Source organism: Lygodium microphyllum, chromosome 13 (assembly GCF_053477565.2).
Source record: "Lygodium microphyllum isolate KBCC chromosome 13, Lygodium_microphyllum_v1.1.10, whole genome shotgun sequence".
NCBI classification, from domain to species: Eukaryota; Viridiplantae; Streptophyta; class Polypodiopsida; order Schizaeales; family Lygodiaceae; genus Lygodium; species Lygodium microphyllum.
The window spans coordinates 117,062,579-117,079,690 of record NC_141147.1 but is presented as its reverse complement, the minus strand read 5'-3'; the positions used below and the strand labels follow the sequence as shown (position 1 = coordinate 117,079,690).

At 41.4% G+C, this 17,112-nt stretch overlaps 1 protein-coding gene across 11 annotated transcripts in view; it reads right to left on the bottom strand.

Moving 5' to 3' along the window:
- LOC148027109 (DNA (cytosine-5)-methyltransferase DRM2-like) overlaps positions 1-17,112 on the bottom strand; it is a 48,755-nt gene that overhangs the window by 28,000 nt on the left and 3,643 nt on the right. For 10 of the 11 annotated variants that reach the window (XM_087691646.1, XM_087691650.1, XM_087691648.1 and 7 more), the window contains one exon: positions 16,785-16,932. The exons of the other annotated variant lie outside the window; for it this stretch is intronic. In XM_087691646.1, coding sequence (XP_087547772.1) covers positions 16,785-16,901 — 117 coding nt within the window. In that variant the 5' untranslated portion in view covers positions 16,902-16,932. The remainder of the gene's footprint in view (positions 1-16,784; positions 16,933-17,112) is intronic. 11 annotated transcript variants of the gene reach the window in all.

Here is a 17,112-nt window from a genome sequence, read left to right as displayed (position 1 = left end):
TCTCACTGCGCACAACGACTGTCTGCCTTGATCTCCATGCCTAATCGATTCCTACAACGTGTGTCCCATGTCTCCAACCCAAGAAGGATAGGTGCAAACTTGCATGGTAGCCCTACATTGTCAACTAAAGTACAAAACCCTATAAGAGAGATCAAAATCTACAAAACAAAGATTAGTACTAAGATACTCTAAAGCAAAACAAAACAAAAAAGTAAAGCTAAATGAAAGAACAATGCAATGAGGGTGCATGTATGAGGAAATGCAATGGAAGATTAAAGAAGGAAAAACTAAAGATGGAGCCACCATTACGTACATCGATTAGCAGGTCCTTGCCAATGAAACATTTGACAAGAGGGAGAAGTGATTCTAGATGAAGTGCAGAGGATGAGCTAGGAATGGATGCAAAGAGTGCAATGGATGGAGAGCTAGCAAACCAATCAGCTAATCCTTCAAGAGTACTGAAAGAAATAGGCCAATGAGACTATCCATGTGCCAAATGTCCAGTGGCCACTGCGGTAGATGAAGCAGATGGGACAATAGCGAGAGGTGAGAGGTGTAGCCCCATTGAACTGTCTAGGAGGAGTGGAGACAATCGCAAGAGTCTACTCAGGGTTCTTAGGAGAAAGGCCCTAGGCCTTGGTACGACACTCCTCATCCACATGGCCCAATCTCTAGCAGTGTGTGCAAAATCTATTTTTCTTAGGGAGTTTTTGCCAAATGGATTTTTTTTCTTTAATTCCATCAAAGGAAGGGATGTCACCCTTGTTTGGGCTTGCCTTCACATCTTGTGTATTCTTGCCACCTCCGATTTTCCATTGCAAAGAGAAGGCAACTAGACACCTCATTGAATACAATTATGTGGAGGATTTCTTATGGACTTGATCATGCAACCTCATGTAACACAAGAATTGACACTTGAACTCTTAAAAGGTTAGCAATTGAGGCAATGAAATAATGTGTTGAATGAAATGGAAGTATTTTTCAAGCAACTTATTCAAAAGAAATGTAACCTGATCATCATCTAACTTCGAAGAGCCAATAGTGGCAGACTCAACAAGTAACTAGTGATATTTGGCCAACTTGACTTTCAGACCATCCCCTTCCTTAATGGAGAACTCGTAAAGCTCAAAGTTGACATTGATACGCTGACTGCAATCACGCACCACATAGCGGTCAATGAGATGACTCCAATGCTTAGATGCAAGAGGAAAATGTTGTAACTAAGAGTGGAACTCGGGAAACAACCCTTGCATTAACTCAACATTGGTTGTGGCATTGCAAGCTCTCCATTGATAGATGTGATCAAGATGAGCTAATCGAGGGTCTAACATAGGCTTTAGACCAACAACAAGGTCCCAAAGACCTTGAGATTCAAACACTTGTTGCATGAAGTTTAACCGAGTGGTGAAATTTAACCCATTAAAATGAGTCTTATCCATGAAGGCATTCTTGGTCGTGGCAACAGGAGTGGTAGTGCTAGGAGATGGATAAGGTATGTAACAAGGGTAGGGTGGATAGGGAAGGGGAGCCGAGTACACTTACAAATTAATCCTAGAGTGCCCACCATGCATGCAAGAAGTGTACGCAATGGATCCACATGTGGGCATGGACTAACTAGGCATGGGCATAGTAACCACATGAGGAGCCGATGGAGGAGGGATAGGGACACCTAGAGCAGAAGATGGAAATCCCTGCGTAGGAATAACCCAAGGAATGTGTAGCTATGCACCATAAATAGAGGATGGAAACCCCTATATCTAAAAGGTTGATGAATGGGGATGTGTGTCCGAGGGTAGTGAGAGGGATGTGAGTGTTCAGGGGTAGCGAGAAGGATGCCCATCACAACCATCCCAAGTTGAAAAAAAAATGTGTGTGGGTATGTGGAAGGCACACTGTTAAAGGGTGGCATTCCCCCTAATGATGTACCAAGGGGCAAAGCGGTAGTGAAGTGAGTTTTAGGTAGAAGATGGTGTAGAGAAAGAGAAAGTGCTAGGAGTGGAGATGAAGGAACCAACACCTAGTGTGCTAGATGTATAAGTGGAATGTAATCCTAGGTTTTGAAACGAAGAGAGGAAATCAAGGTGTGGATTAGAAAAGGGTGGGAAAGTAGGGATTTGAGAAGAGTGGTCTACATGCTCAAATGAAACAGAAGATGTAGATATACCTGATATAAGGGTGTCTATTTCAAGGGTTTGTACAAACCTGACATCGGGCCTAGCTGAGATGAACAAGATGGGTCGCCAAACATCCCAAATGTTGTACGTCCTCCATGATCAAAGAGGTGGCCAGCCTCACCAACCAGTCCGGATGGTGCAGCAAAGTTGGTAGAAGGGATGTAAGCTCGACTATATATGATGTGTAAGTACTCTTCAAACTGCTTCTCTATCACGAGACTGAAATCAGGAACAAGAGAAAACAAATAAGGTAAAGGTGAAGGTGGGATGTCATCTTCTTTGCCAAGTCCATAGTGTCTCCTACTAGCCTTCAATGATGGAGACGCCTGATAAGACATCATGGGGTCCCAAGAAGGTGTCTGAGACATTGTGATTTGGTTGCAAGCCATTTGCATGCCTCGCACAAAATCAAGCCTCCACAATATTTGCAAGATACTCTTTACGAGAGCACTGGCTCTAATACCATGTGAAGAAACTACTACGGTTTGTACTAAGAAAACACAATGTACAACCACAACAAAAACACAAAGACATAGATAGTGACGTGCAAAACTTAGATCTTAAATGCAAAATACAAAATGCAAAACTCAAAACTCAAAATGCAAAAATACAAACACAAACAAAGAGAGAAGGAGAACTCTAAAGTGAATGAATCAATGTAGTAAACAAATATAAGAGTATACAGAATGCTCAAGGGCAAAGCAATAAAGTGTCGGAGTGTGACATCAACCAAAGACAAATCCCAAGTGCTATAACTACCAATCGGAGATGAGAGACTGGTCACCAAAACCATAGTTGCATCCATACATCATACGATACTGTCCGTATTGTATGATACGGACAAATCGTGTGATAAAACAAGCCATTCCTAGCCACCGTGTCTAGCACCTCTCTCGGTGTTCCACCTGTGTGTGTTTCTAGACCCATGTCATCCTACATGGCACTTTAGGAAGGTGAGAAGCCTTGGATACTTCAGCCCACCCCCTTTTCCAGCCATGCGCTCCCCCCCCCAACCCCTTCTTGGATTCCATCCAACTAGCAACCCTATTTGACTATTGACTCCTCTTTGATTGTTTGACCCTTCTCTCATCTACAAAAGGTGCTCCTCTCCTCCATGCTTCCACACCAATTTAACAAGCATTTGCATTCTTATCTCCCTCTCTTGGATCTTGAATTGATTTGTGATTCGCGAAGCTCTAGCCTCTCACTCTCTCCTCTTTCCCACACCCTATCAAGGCTCAAGCCTCAAGCCTCTCACATCCCCTCTCTCTCACTTTTGCTCTTTCAACTTTACTCCACCCTCTCCCTCTCTTTCAATTTTCAAGATTCAAGACTAAAGCATTGCTCTCTCTCTCTCTCTCTCTCTCTCTCTCTCTCTCTCTCTCTCCCCTGGGCCTCTCCATCTGATATCGAACCATGACTTGTGAGAAGTATGAGGCCTTCAATTTGCACGCATCCATGTGGAGAGAGACACAAAAAAGTCCAACTCCCACCATTGGACATGCAAGTATTGTGGGAAGCACTATACAAGTGATGCAACCTGGCTTCCCCAACATCTTTCCAAAATGGGGAGGCAAGTTGCTCCATGCAAGGAAATCCCTCAGAACATTGTGGATGAGATTCTCGCCAAGATGAGAGGGGGATCCACAAGAGGAGGAGAAAGTGGCATATCGGCACCAACTCCTATGCCTACTAATGAGAAAGCATCGAATGTAGCCATATCTTCAACCGATGCAAAAGAGGCCTCTACCATTGGTGGTGAGAACTGTGCATCCGCATCTGGCTCCGACAAAAGACAGAGTGGAGACTCATGCAACACTAGAGAGACAATTCTCTCTCTTTCAAGCTCCCAATCATGTGCACGGATCGATTCCCTTTCTCTAATTGCACGCACAGTGATTGAGTGCAATCTTGCATTCAATGTCCTAAATCAAGAGCAATGGAAGAGGATGGTAAAACCCATTGCCAATGTGGATCCATGTGAAGAATGAACCGGTGTCACATATAACGTCTTGAGAATGAAAAATATCGATGAAGAGAAGGAGAGGATGATAGAGCCCTTGATCCTATTCAAGATGCATGGATAAAATATGGTTGCTCCATTCTCACCAATGGATGGAGTAATTGTAAGAAATGAGGTATCATCAACATACTCGTCTCGTGTCCACTCAGCACTTGCTTTTTGCAAGCCATAGACACCGGCACAAGAGGGAGAGAAAAACGATAGACGCATTCATCTACTACCACATTTGACAAGCTATCATTGAGGTATATATTGCCTTTTAAATTTGTTTCACTTTTTTTCATTATAATTTATGCATAACTATCTATCTCCCTATTCTCTCTAATATCTATCTCAATTCTCTCTTCCCCCTAAACCTCTCTTTTGATTCTTGAATCTTGAAACTTGAAAGACTCAACTCTCTATATCTCTCTCCAACCTCCAAGTATTATTACTCGCTTGTAATTTGTGGTTGTAGGTGGGCTCCTCGAATGTGGTGCAAGTTGTATTGACAATGCATCAAATTATCAATGCATGGGTCGTTTGCTTGAGGCTGAGTTTCCAACGATTGTGTGGACTCCATGTGCAAGTCATTGTTTGGACCTATTCATGGAGAACATTGGGAAGCTCAAGTGGGTGAAAAGGGTGGTCCGCCAAGCTACATCAGTTGTCACCTTCATGGTAAAGATAAAGGTGCTAACAATGTATCGTGCGCATAGCACATTCGAGTTGAAGAAGCCTTCCTCGACTCCCTTTGCTTACATGTGGTCGTTGCTTGAGCGCCTTTATGAGGTGCAATCCAAACAGTGGTTCCACTCTATGGAATGAGTGGGATAAGCATGAGATGGAGGAGGCCAAAGCCATGCAGCGCTTGTGCCTTAATGAGCAATTTTGGCAAAAAATCTATGCCATTATCATTGTCGTGACTCCCTTTCATAGAGTGTTACATATGAGTAATTGCGAGGGGTCTATCATGGGCCTTCTTGTTCACTTCTTTAGAGCGACATTGATGGAGGCACATCCTTGCACAGTGATCACAGAGACACAATGTGCACATGTTCTAGAGATAGTAAAGAGGAGATGGGCATGGATGCATAAGCCTATCCATGGTTTTGCCGCATTGGTATATCCAACCTACAAGTCGCCAGCAGTCATGGATGATAAAGGGCTCCATTCGTACCAGCTTGTTTATTTGACTCGTGTGGTGCCTGTGGATGACCACAATGCAGTGCTCGAGAAGCTAGGATGGTATGCCGATCAAAGAGAGCATGTGGATTTCTCCCACTTGTTGGAGGAGAGAGTCACTTGTGAAGCCTTTATTTTGGTGGAAAAACTTTGGATACACATTGGAGACCCTTCGATCCTTAGCCATAAGAGCTTGCTCAAGATTCCTTTTCGAGTACATGTGAAAGAAAACGGGGTGCCTATTCTCTCATTCACATAAAGATTTGCAATCAGTTTAGCACACGACAATTAAAGCAGCTAGTCTATTGCCGCACCAACTTACGCATAATGAGGACTATGATGAGCATGGGTAGTCCAAAGCAAGTAAACACTAAACCATTAAATTTAAATTTTGATGTTTTAAACTTTAAAGATTATACTTTACAATTTAGACTTTAGCATTTACAATCTTATCTTATATACATTATGTAGGTAATTGTTGATACATTCAAGTTGACGAGCAACACTCTTCCAAGTATACATCAAGAGATAGATGAGAAGAAGATGATCTTTGCAAAGCTTTATAGAGAGCTTATAGCAACAAATACCAGTGCCACTCGTAAACAGCGTGCTTGCAGTCGAGGAGTTTGAGTGGATGGTAGCAAGAGCATGGTCATTCAGCACCCTTCGATATCGAGGAGGGGTGGTTTGAGTGGCTTGAAGACATATGTAAGGTGAGGCTCAAGTAGCTCCCATCCCGTGCCTCATGATGACCTCCCCCCTTGCCTACACAACCAATGCCTAGGAAGCCATCATTTGATGATGATGGTAACCTCATTAGTAAGGATGAGAATGAAAGTGTCTCATCCTTCGACGCCAAGGAGCCATCTTCAAACTCTCTTGATCAGGACTCAAATGGGTTTGATGATAATGATGATGATAGTGATGGCTCATCGTAGTCTATAGATTCATAGGTCTCTCTCTTTTTTGTATCTGCTATCATTGTATCCACATGCCATTATGATACATTATCCATGTATACACTAGTCTCTAGACTCTTGTTATAAGATGTATTGCATGTTGCACACAGCACATGCAACCGTAAGGGCCACCCTCATGTATTCATCTTACTTTGTAATGAAATTGCTACTTTCACTTTAAACATGTGCTCTATCATTTAATGATTTATGTTTTTTTAAACAATTTTTTTTCGTACTAATATCATACTGTATCTTATAAAATTATAAGGTACCATTTACTACTGTATTTTATCGTACTATACCGTACCATACCTTTCGTACCTGATAACTATGACCAAAAACACAATAGTTGTAGAATAAAATCTAGTAAAGACAACAATATACCACCAAAGAAGGCTGAAAACTAATTGCCTGAGGCAAAGTACTGACAAGCGATAATAGAAAAGGTGTTTGTTGATGTAGACCGCTTGCTAGACAATTAAAACGCAAATACTAAAACAATCACTTGGTGGGAGCACTAGATGCTGAAAATGCAAGCTGATCAAGTGATATGATGATGCAACAGATGGAGACCTCCAAACAACAGAGCAATGGCTAGAAACAAGCTGCCCAAGGCTAGATGGTGTCGGTGATGGCTGGACAGTAGATGGTAGGTGGCTAATAGCTGAAATCTGAACAGTAGAGTGAGAAACCTACACAAAAGAATGGGCTGAATGTGGGCAACCTCTCTATTTATAGATGTGGATGGACCCTCCGAAATTAGGGTTCACACAAAAACTCTCTCAAATTGCTCCCCATTTCAAGGTTTTTCATTAATTGAGTATATTTTGGGGCTGTTTAAGAGGCTAACCAGCATGTAATTCATTTTTTAGCTCAACAATCTATGCTCTAGAGAAACAAGGAAATCCTTTGGGTCTGACTTGGGTATCATGGGACCATGTCATTACCCCAAATTGTATGGGTGGAGCTGCACTTTTGGATGTTAAGGAGACACATGGTGGCTTTTCAATTAGCTTTCTTACACGACGTGTTTGCAATTATGAAAGTCAAAGGTCCCATATCAAGAGAAGGTTTTTGTCTAGAGAGTTCTTATTCGGACACCTCCCTACTAGCAATATGGTGTGGTGATGCAAGATTGCCAATGGCCATTGTGTCTTTTGCACTAAATGTGTGGAAATTGCATCTCATATTTTTGTTTCCTCCCTAGTTGCCGTACTAGAAATGCTTTTAACATCAACATTACCTCTAGAATTCATGGCCATATTGGTTACATTAGAGCCTTATGGTTGTAGCAGGAGTCTTCTATTATATCAACAAGGATTATCACCCATGATGTGGCTACTCTATGGTTAGAGATTATTCACAAAACTTCAATCACTATTTATGTGTGATAGGATACTCTTATTGTTCAAGGGCTTCAACAAGTTTTCTTTTTCCTCCTAACACACTTGTGAAACCAGCCTTGTATGACTGAGAAGGGTTTACAGCCGATAATAACAAGCAATTGATGTATAAAATAAATGATAAATAACAAATAATACATTGAAAGTTCAGCATTTTACCACTTCAAACTAGATTGCCCTCAACAAAAGAAATGAGATGACATAGATTGGAACCTTGGTGTCTCTTGTGATATTTCCTTTCACATTAATTCCAAATATTGGTAACAACTAGGATAGAACAAAGCTCTAAAATTGGGAAGACCAAGCCAAGAACACAAAACCCCTCAAGCCTCCGTCAACTGAAATCTTTCCGAAGAGAGCAGGCTGAGAACTCAAAATCCCTCCAAGTTCCATCAACTAAATCCCCCCTCATATTCAATAAATTGAGGCTCAATCCCTCGTAATTTTGAAACAAACAACTTGATGTTCTCTACAACCACAACCCTAATTTTCAATTTGCCCCTAGATTGTGCATCTTGAGGAACCAAATGGAATCTCCTTCAATTGCATGCAAATCAGCCCTACTGTACACCCCCAAATTTCACCCAATTTGCTGTCCACTGCCTGCATTTACAGAAGCTATCTTCACAAAACACTGAGGCATCCATACATGCATCCCAAGTAGCCATACAAACTCTAATCCTTGTTGGTTACAAACCTGGAATCAGCAAAAACCCAACAGCAACACTCCAAATCCAAAGTTGAGGCTCAAACCATCAATTTTCTTCACTAGATTGCACATGCATCGAGTATGGAGAAGAAAGAAGCAGTAGAAAAGAGAAATCTCTGATTTTCTTGCATAGAAAGTGCCCAAACAGCAGCCGCTTGCATCAAATTATGCTCTGAAACTGGTCAGCTGCCCAACTTGATGAATTAAATGCTAGTGCCAGACCCAGATAGTGCATCTACAGCAATCATGTCCCCCTCATACTACCCTAGATCAGGTCGCATGCTATGAAATAGGGTTTTTCCTGGTTTCTAATCCTCCAAATTGTGTATCACTTACTGTCAATTGCCCCCCAAGGCTGATCAATCTAGCCACAGAACTGAACAGAATGGCTCTCTCTAGCTTGCATGGCTCTAAACATGGTTGCATGTCAAGTGGAAGACCTGTCCATGCAAAACTCAACCTCTAGACTGAATATCTGGCCAATAATAATTCAATAAATTTAGAAAGACATAGCCCTACCTAAGTTTTAGCCGTTGCGTGTTGAAACTTTCCACAAACCTTAGTGACATTAAAGATTTCAATTCCCTAACGCCCAAGATACCAAAGTCATTCCCAAGGAGCTATTCAATGTCTCTGACCAAGATCTATCCCAATTACCACAATGGTGTTAGAGATTAGTCATCCCTAGACTAGCATTTCTCAAGATACAATTGGTGCAGTCAATTCTCCTGAAGGGCATTGCGCACTTTTCCTGTTAGTTAGTGGGCATTTTCAGCAATCACAGTGTACTGGCATCGTTTATGGCAGACGACTATGCCACATGGCATGCAAACTGGTCAACACTAATTATTTTAGTCATTTATGTTGCAGTCAGCTGGTGGTTGATCAGATCGGCCAGTTTTTGCTAGCCACCTGCATTATTTTATGGCTCTATTTTGTACTATTTATGCCCCACTGGCAGCCTGCCCTCTTCACTTGGTTTTTAGGTGTTGGCGGGAGACATTGAGCTCGATGAGATACATCGACAGCCCTTGTACATTTGCCTTCTTCATTTCAGCATTCATTGACTGCAGATTTCTGTGTTCTTATGCCTCTTTTCTCTCTTCCTTTCTCTCATGTTCATTGTCTTTCAATCTTGTCCATATGCTTTCGCATTCATTGCACTCTAACATGGTATTTGAGCAACATAGAAGGTGAAACCGCTGTTCATGAAGGTGGAAAGGCTGCATTTCAGCCTTTTGCTACAGATTTTGAGTCTTCATCGCCTTCGACATGTGAAACTCTTTGAGGACGAGCAAAGGAAGCCCTAGCAAGCACCAGCATCGTACGCAAAGTTAGAGGGGGCTGCCCTTGTTTTTGTAAAAGTCATTCCATTACAATATGAGCAAAAATTGACACGGAGTTTCAAGCTATTATGGACCATAAGGTCCCCATGTTGTCAACTCTTCCTTCAAATCAAAAGCTTGATGGGGAGAATCACCATATATGGCCTGTAATGATGCTTGCCATCTTGGAGTCTTATGATTTGGTGGAGCTCGTCACCGAGACCATAGACTGCTCTACAGCTTGTGATGCCTCCAAGCTTTCTTCAGATGAGAAAGCCGAGTTGATGAAGGTACAGGCACATTGGGACAAATTGAATGCCCGCATCCATTCTTTCCTCTCTCTCTCTCTCTCTCTCTCTCTCTCTCTCTCTCTCTAACCGTCATTGCTCACATCAAGCACTTGACCATGGCTTGGGAGATATGGCTAGAGCTAGATCAAATGTACAATAGGATGACCATGATGAAGTCAGTGTCTTTGGAGGTTCAAATAAAGACCGAGTCTTAACAAGTTTTCTTCTATGCAGGAGCATCTCAATAAGCTTCAACAATTGTAGATGTAGGTCCCAAACATAGGGAAGGCAATCACCTCAAAGGACATGGTGATAACTCTTCTTTCTCAATTATTGTCCCCATTCAATGCATTCTATTCTGCCTTGATTGCCTCAAGGCGAGTACGGGGTCACCAATTGGTTCCTATGGTCTTGGACCAAGAGGAACAACTCAAATGTCAAAGCACTCCCAAGTTGAAGGCTTTGACCAAGTAGTCTTCCCAACAAAAGGGGAAGAATAATAACAAAAATAAGGACGGGAAGTCCAAAAACGAGAAAGCCAAGGAGTCTACTTGTCACATATGCGACAAGATAGGTCATTGGAAGAAAGATTGCCCCAGCAAGGACAAGGAGGATACCAAGAAGGAGAAGACTGCAAAGGATTCAAGGGCGGTGGATGCTCCTTCATCAGCCACCTTTCTCCATTTGGAAGTGATAGAGGATGTTCCTCCAATGGCCACTGATGCAGTGATGATGGCCCCACAATCTTATAAGTAGATTGTGGACAACTTCCTGCTACATGACTTTTTCAAAAGGGATTTCTCGTATGCATTTGATGCATGGGAAAATCCTTATAGGTGATAGTTCTTCAGTTCCCATCAAAGGCAAGGGTGATATGCAGTTGATTTCGAATGAGCAAGGCAATGCCCACACATCAAAGGTGCTCTATGTGCTAGGTCTAGGGTATCATCTCCTTTCAATGCACAAGATCTATGCTCTTGGTTTGACAATCAAGTTTAATAAGGGCTCCTTCTAAGTTCTTGATGGTGTTTCTCGACAGGTTCTTTGTGCAGGACATGAGAATGGAGTCTACAAGATGCAGACTTCTACTACCTTTTCTTCTCTTCTTCTTTCTTCACAAAATTAGCTCGAGCTTTGGCATGCTCGATTTAGCCACCTCAACTACGAGTACCTTTAGAAGGCAACTCATGGTCAACTAGTATGTGGATTCCGAGAGATTGGGGTCAGCCACCCGCCATGTGTATCTTGTATTCGTGTCAAGAAGCATAGGGATGCTATTCTTAGCAAGGATAACTGACGAGCTAAAAAGCCGTTGGAGCTTGTTTCAACAGACTTATGTGGGCCCATAAGGACAAAATCCCTTAAGGGGAGTTTGTATTTTATGCTATGTTGATGATTTTAGCAAGATGACATGGGCATATTTCTTAGCTTTGAAGCCCGCAGCATTCTCACATTTTAAGGATTGGTATATCTTCGAAGAGAACAAGTTTGGCAGGAAGCTCACGACCCTCTCTTTCAATAAGGGCAAGGAGTTTGTCTCCCATAAGCTAACTCGTTTTTTGCAAATCATGGCATTTTCCAAGAGTTTGCCAACACGAATACCCCTCAGGAGAATGGCACATTGGAGCAGAAGAATTGTAGTGTGATCGAGATGGGGCAGACTATGATGGAGTATTGGCAAGGAGTATTGGCAAACACCTCAATGTCTTTGGGCCAAAGCAATGGCTACCACTATCTACATCCCTAATCGATCACCTACTTTGGCCATGGTTGGTATGACCCCTTTTTAGGCTTATTTTGAAGAGAAGCCGGATATCTCTTATTTCAAGGTGTTCGGGTGTAATGCTTATGTTCACATCCCAATGAAGAAGAGAAACTAGTTTGCATCGGCTTCCAAGAGATAGGTGTTCATGGGATATAGCTCACAATCCCAAGGATACAGGCTTTATGATCCCACTACCCGAGAGGTGTATGTGAGTCAAGATATTTGGTTCGTGGAGGTTCAAGCAACAGAGGGGGTGGTTGAGCATCCTATTCTTGGAGATCCAAGTGACAATTGGATACTTGCTCTGTTGCCTTCAAAACCTTTGCCTATTGAGGCTCCACCCTTAGTGGAGGATGAGATTGCTTCACCACCAAATTCACCCATTGAGTCAGCCCCAGTGGATATTCTATATACTTCAGCAAATGGAGAGCAACAAGAGAAGTATTGACCTCCTCCTCGTTGGGCTCGAAACACAATCCATGATTTAGGGATTGAGGAAGTCCCTAAAGAGTAGCAACCGCAAGATGATCCGCACCAATCTCAAAGAAACCAGGCACATAACACCGAGTTTGTTTATACTAACTATTGTTTGATGACCCATGCCATGCAGGATAGAGAGCCCACCTCCATGAAGGAGGCTTTGCAATCAAAGCATCAAAAGAAGGCTATGGAGCAAGATTTGGATATTGTTGAGCAAAATGGCACCTAGGATATTGTGCCTCGGTCTATTCATAGGAAGGACATTGGTGTCAAATGGGTCTTCAAAACCAAATATCACAATGATGGTACTCTAGGTAAGCACAAGGCATAGCTCTTTGCAAAGGGGTTCACACAATGGCTAGGGGGATGGATTTCCATAACACCTTTGCACCTACAACCCGAATGGCTACCATTAGGGTCACTCTTGCCTTAGCTAGCCATAGGAGATGGTCAATTTATCAACTTGATGTGAAGCATGCCTTCCTCAATAGTGATTTGAAGGAGGAGATCTATGTCAAGCAGCCTCCTAGCTTTTTCTTATCAAATGGACAAGTGTACAAGTTGAATAAGGCCTTTATGGCCTCAAACTGACTCCACATGCTTGGAACAAGAAGATAGACTCGTTCCTCCAAGGGAAGTTGGGGTATCAACATTCTTTTTCCGATCCCCAATTGTATGTCCACACCTCAGTTAGAGGACATATATTGTTCGTGATTTATGTGGATGATCTTATTTTGAAAGGTGACCGTGCTGGGAAGGTCAAGGAGATAAAGGAGGCACTACATGAGGTATTCAAGATGATGGATATGGGCCTTCTCTATTTCTTTTTAGGCCATGAGATTTACTAAACTCCAAGGGAAACTTTCATCTCCTAGCAACAGTATGTTCAAGAGCTTTTGGCCACTTTTGAGATGGAGGGATGGAAGGCCATTTCTATTCCTATGGATCCAAACTGGAAGGCTACATGCAGTTGATTCGGTCCTTGATTTGGCTTCTTAACACTCGAGTTGATCTATGCTTTCCTATAGATTTGTTGATTAGGTTCATGAGTGAATCCAATATGGTATATTGACAAGCTGCTATGAGGATTTTGCGGTTCTAGAGGGGGACCCCCAATCTTGGTATTCATTATCCAACAAGTACTCAAGATTCACCTTTGGTTCTTATAGGTTGAACGAATTCAAATTGGGCCAAAGACGTTGACCAATAAAGGTCAACGATAGGATAATTGCTTTACCTTGGATGAAGGTGTTATCTCATAGAGTAGTGGCTTTGAAGGTTGCTAGGAGAGCTTGGTTGTCCTCTGACAGGTCCTATGACAATTAATTGCAACAATGAGAGTTGCATTGCTTTGCCACAGAACCCAATGTTTCATGCTAGGTTAAAGCACATTGAGATTCAATACCATTTCATTCGAGAGAAAATCTTGGATAAGACCATTGATGTGGTTTACTGCAAGATAGAGAATAATCTCGTAGTTGTGTTTACAAAGGCACTTCCTTAGGTTGTTCTCCGACAACACTCCAAATCCCCGAGGACTTATTAGACCTAGTAGTTCCCCATGTGGTGCACCTGTCTTATTAGTAAAGAAAAAAAACAATACCTATCGCATGTGCATTGATTATCATTCCCTAAATAAAATTACTGTTAAGAATAGATATCTGATTCATAGGGTAGATGATCTTATGGACAAGCTACAAGGATCTGCCATATTCAACACCTACATTATTTTATGGCTTTATTTCATCCTATTTATGCCCCATTGGCAACCTGCCCTCTTCACTTGATTTTCGAAAGTTGGTGGGAGAGATTCAGCTCGAGGAGATACATCGACGGCCCTTGTTTACCTACCCTCTTCATTTCAGTGTTCATAGACTGCAGATTTCTACGTTCTTCCATCTCTTTTCTCTCTAACTTTCTCTCGTGTTCATTGTCTTTCAATCTTGTCCATACACTTCCGCATTCGCTGCACCTATTGTAGTTTCTCTGGTCTCCCCTCCATTCAAATGTCGTGTCTAAATCTGAGAAATTTGTACCTAATAGGGGTGAGAGACATTGTTGAGAAACCAAGTCATTCAATACAGTTTCCCTTCTCCATTCCTATTTCTAGTTCCATTTACAACCCCAAAAAGGCTTTATAAGCACCTCCCAAAAGAGTCAAGGTGCCACCTAAGAGAATTCAATGGAAGCCACTCGAGATAGTCTATGCCTAAAAATATGGCACTAACTTCCCTCATTCTTCATCCCTCACATTCATTCCTTTTGACACTCTTATCACTCTTCCATATTCTTCTCTCCTTTTTCCATCCTCTTCAGCATCGTTCACACCCCACAAGGACATTATGGTTCGTGGCTTCTACATCCATCTCTACCTAGCGTTTGCAGCCTACATCATCTAGCATCAACCCTCCTCACCTCATATCATCATCAAGCTTTGTTTGCACCAAATTTAGGCCATTTATAGTAGGTTACATCCTCTTTCTCAACCCTACATTAGATGCCTGCGTTTTTATGGTTTCTTCACTCTTGAAGGGTTGCCTAGCAATTGCCTATCCGTAGCCACTTACACAAAGAGATCTTCATCAAATATTCTTGCAATTTCTTCTCCAGCTGGCTTGATAGCAGCCATCATCTCGAAGAGATTTTAGCATATCCTTCATTCTTGACAACTCCGAAGGATTGTGTTTTGCTCCCTCTACAGCTGGCTATCCTTTCCTTCACCTTCAACATTTACCTTTGACATCCTTTGGTCAGAGGACTACATGTCCCTCCCTTCAATGTGCAGATTCCATATAGGTGCTATAGCATGATTTAGACAAGACAATGCAATTATCTTTAGAGCTTCGACTCCACTATATTAGCTCGATTCAGGTAGCATGATTCAGTGATTCATCATTCATCTTCTTTTTCTTTTGTGTTTTCTAAGTTTCTCTTCTCTCTCAATGTTTGCCATACACACACTATGTTTCTCCCTGCAAATCCTACTATCTCTTTGGTTTGCTTTCACAGGAGTCATACTTTGACATGGTATCAAAGCATACCTATTATTTTGACAAACACATCTCAACTCCCCTTTTGGCTCCCATTCTTGAGAGTCTTCTAACTCTCAAGTCCTCAAGAGGAAGGAGAGAAAAAACAAAAGGAAAATGTGTGAAGTTTAAAAACTAACCAAGTTAAGCCACATTGAGAAGTATCATGAGAATTCATCTAGTGATAAGTGGCTATGGACGATGACTATAGGCAAAGACACAAGGATACAAAAAGCCTATAGAAAGTAAGTTTTGCAAGATTTATTGCATTATAAGTTTAAATAAAGTGATTTCTTTCAAAGGAGTTCTTTGGAGTGATTAGCTTGATAACTAAACTAAATCGTGATTGACAAGGCTGTGGACTTGTAACTAAGTACTATTCTATGGATAGCTTTGAATTCAACTCATACATCAATGATTTACATACTATGTGGACTCCAAGAAAGAAGAAAAGGAGGTTGATAATGATGTGAGGAAAAAAAGATATAATGAAGGAAGATGTCTTATTCATGGTAAGAAAGGCATGTGCATGCTAATTATACAACAAATCCACCTAAAGAATACACCAAAAGACTAATAAGAAACGAAAGGTCTTTACAACAACCTACATGATATCAACTCCTACATGGATAGGGATAAGTTAGAGACAAGAATGCATTTTATTGGACTCGCATAGATGCATCACATAATCTTATATCCTATATTGGCTTGTAATTTAATTACTATTAAAAATATTGGGGTCAAAATAATGATGTTTTTAAGGGAGATGAACTAAAGCAAGACCCTTGTTAGATATACTGAAGATCGATGTTCAAGGGCATATTGATAAGATGAACTTTTTTATTGCAACTTTGAAGATTTGAATGTGTTGTTTTGGGAGTGCTTTGGCCCTTGGTAGACCAACTTGAAATCAATTAGCTTGACTTTGATACTTAACCCAAATTTATCAAGTTTTACTCGCCATACCAAGCCTTTTTTTCTCAAAGTTGGTGCTCAAGGCGAGATGTAATAGACCCAATTGCTGCCCAAGTGAAGTTGCTTGTTTTCTATGTGGGTCAAGGTTTTCAACCAAGTGGATACCTACAAATGGGTGGGAATGGTTTCTAGATGGGCAAGCAAACTTGGTAGTGTTCGAACCATATGCCATTCCTAGGCAACCTCCTTTTAGTAAAACCGGATCCACGAGCAAAGTCCTCCCCAGATTTTGAGTTGTTTCCATCCAAATGTGAATATAAGATTTAAATGCCATATCTAATACATACCATATACAAAACAACAAACATTTAACAACTAGCATCAAACTTGTGCAAATGTCACTTGATAATGAGATATTTGTCCCATTCCAATTGATCAAGTTTATAAGCATCTAAAATTGTTACCTTCCTCGTGAATTTAGAAACCCAAAATATTTTAATCTCTACAATAAAAATCAAAATGACAGAATATAAAAGCTCAAGGCTTACATAAGGTCGCAAATCTGACTCCTCAATCGTAGACTGTTTGAGTTTCTTTGGGGTATGAGATACAAGCTCTGACTCGATGCTACTGTCATCACTATCATAGCTTACAAGGCTTTGCATGAAGAAAGAAAGGTAACAACCTAATCAATTCCTATAAAGCAATAATGCACAAATATTTTAGACCTCTCTCTCTCTCTCTCTCTCTCTCTCTCTCTCTCTCTCTCTCTCATGTATGTGTGGATAATTGTATTACTTGTATTACTTACCAAGTATAGAAGACACAAAAGCCACACGACTACTCAACCCTAATAAGAAGGCCCACATACTTGAT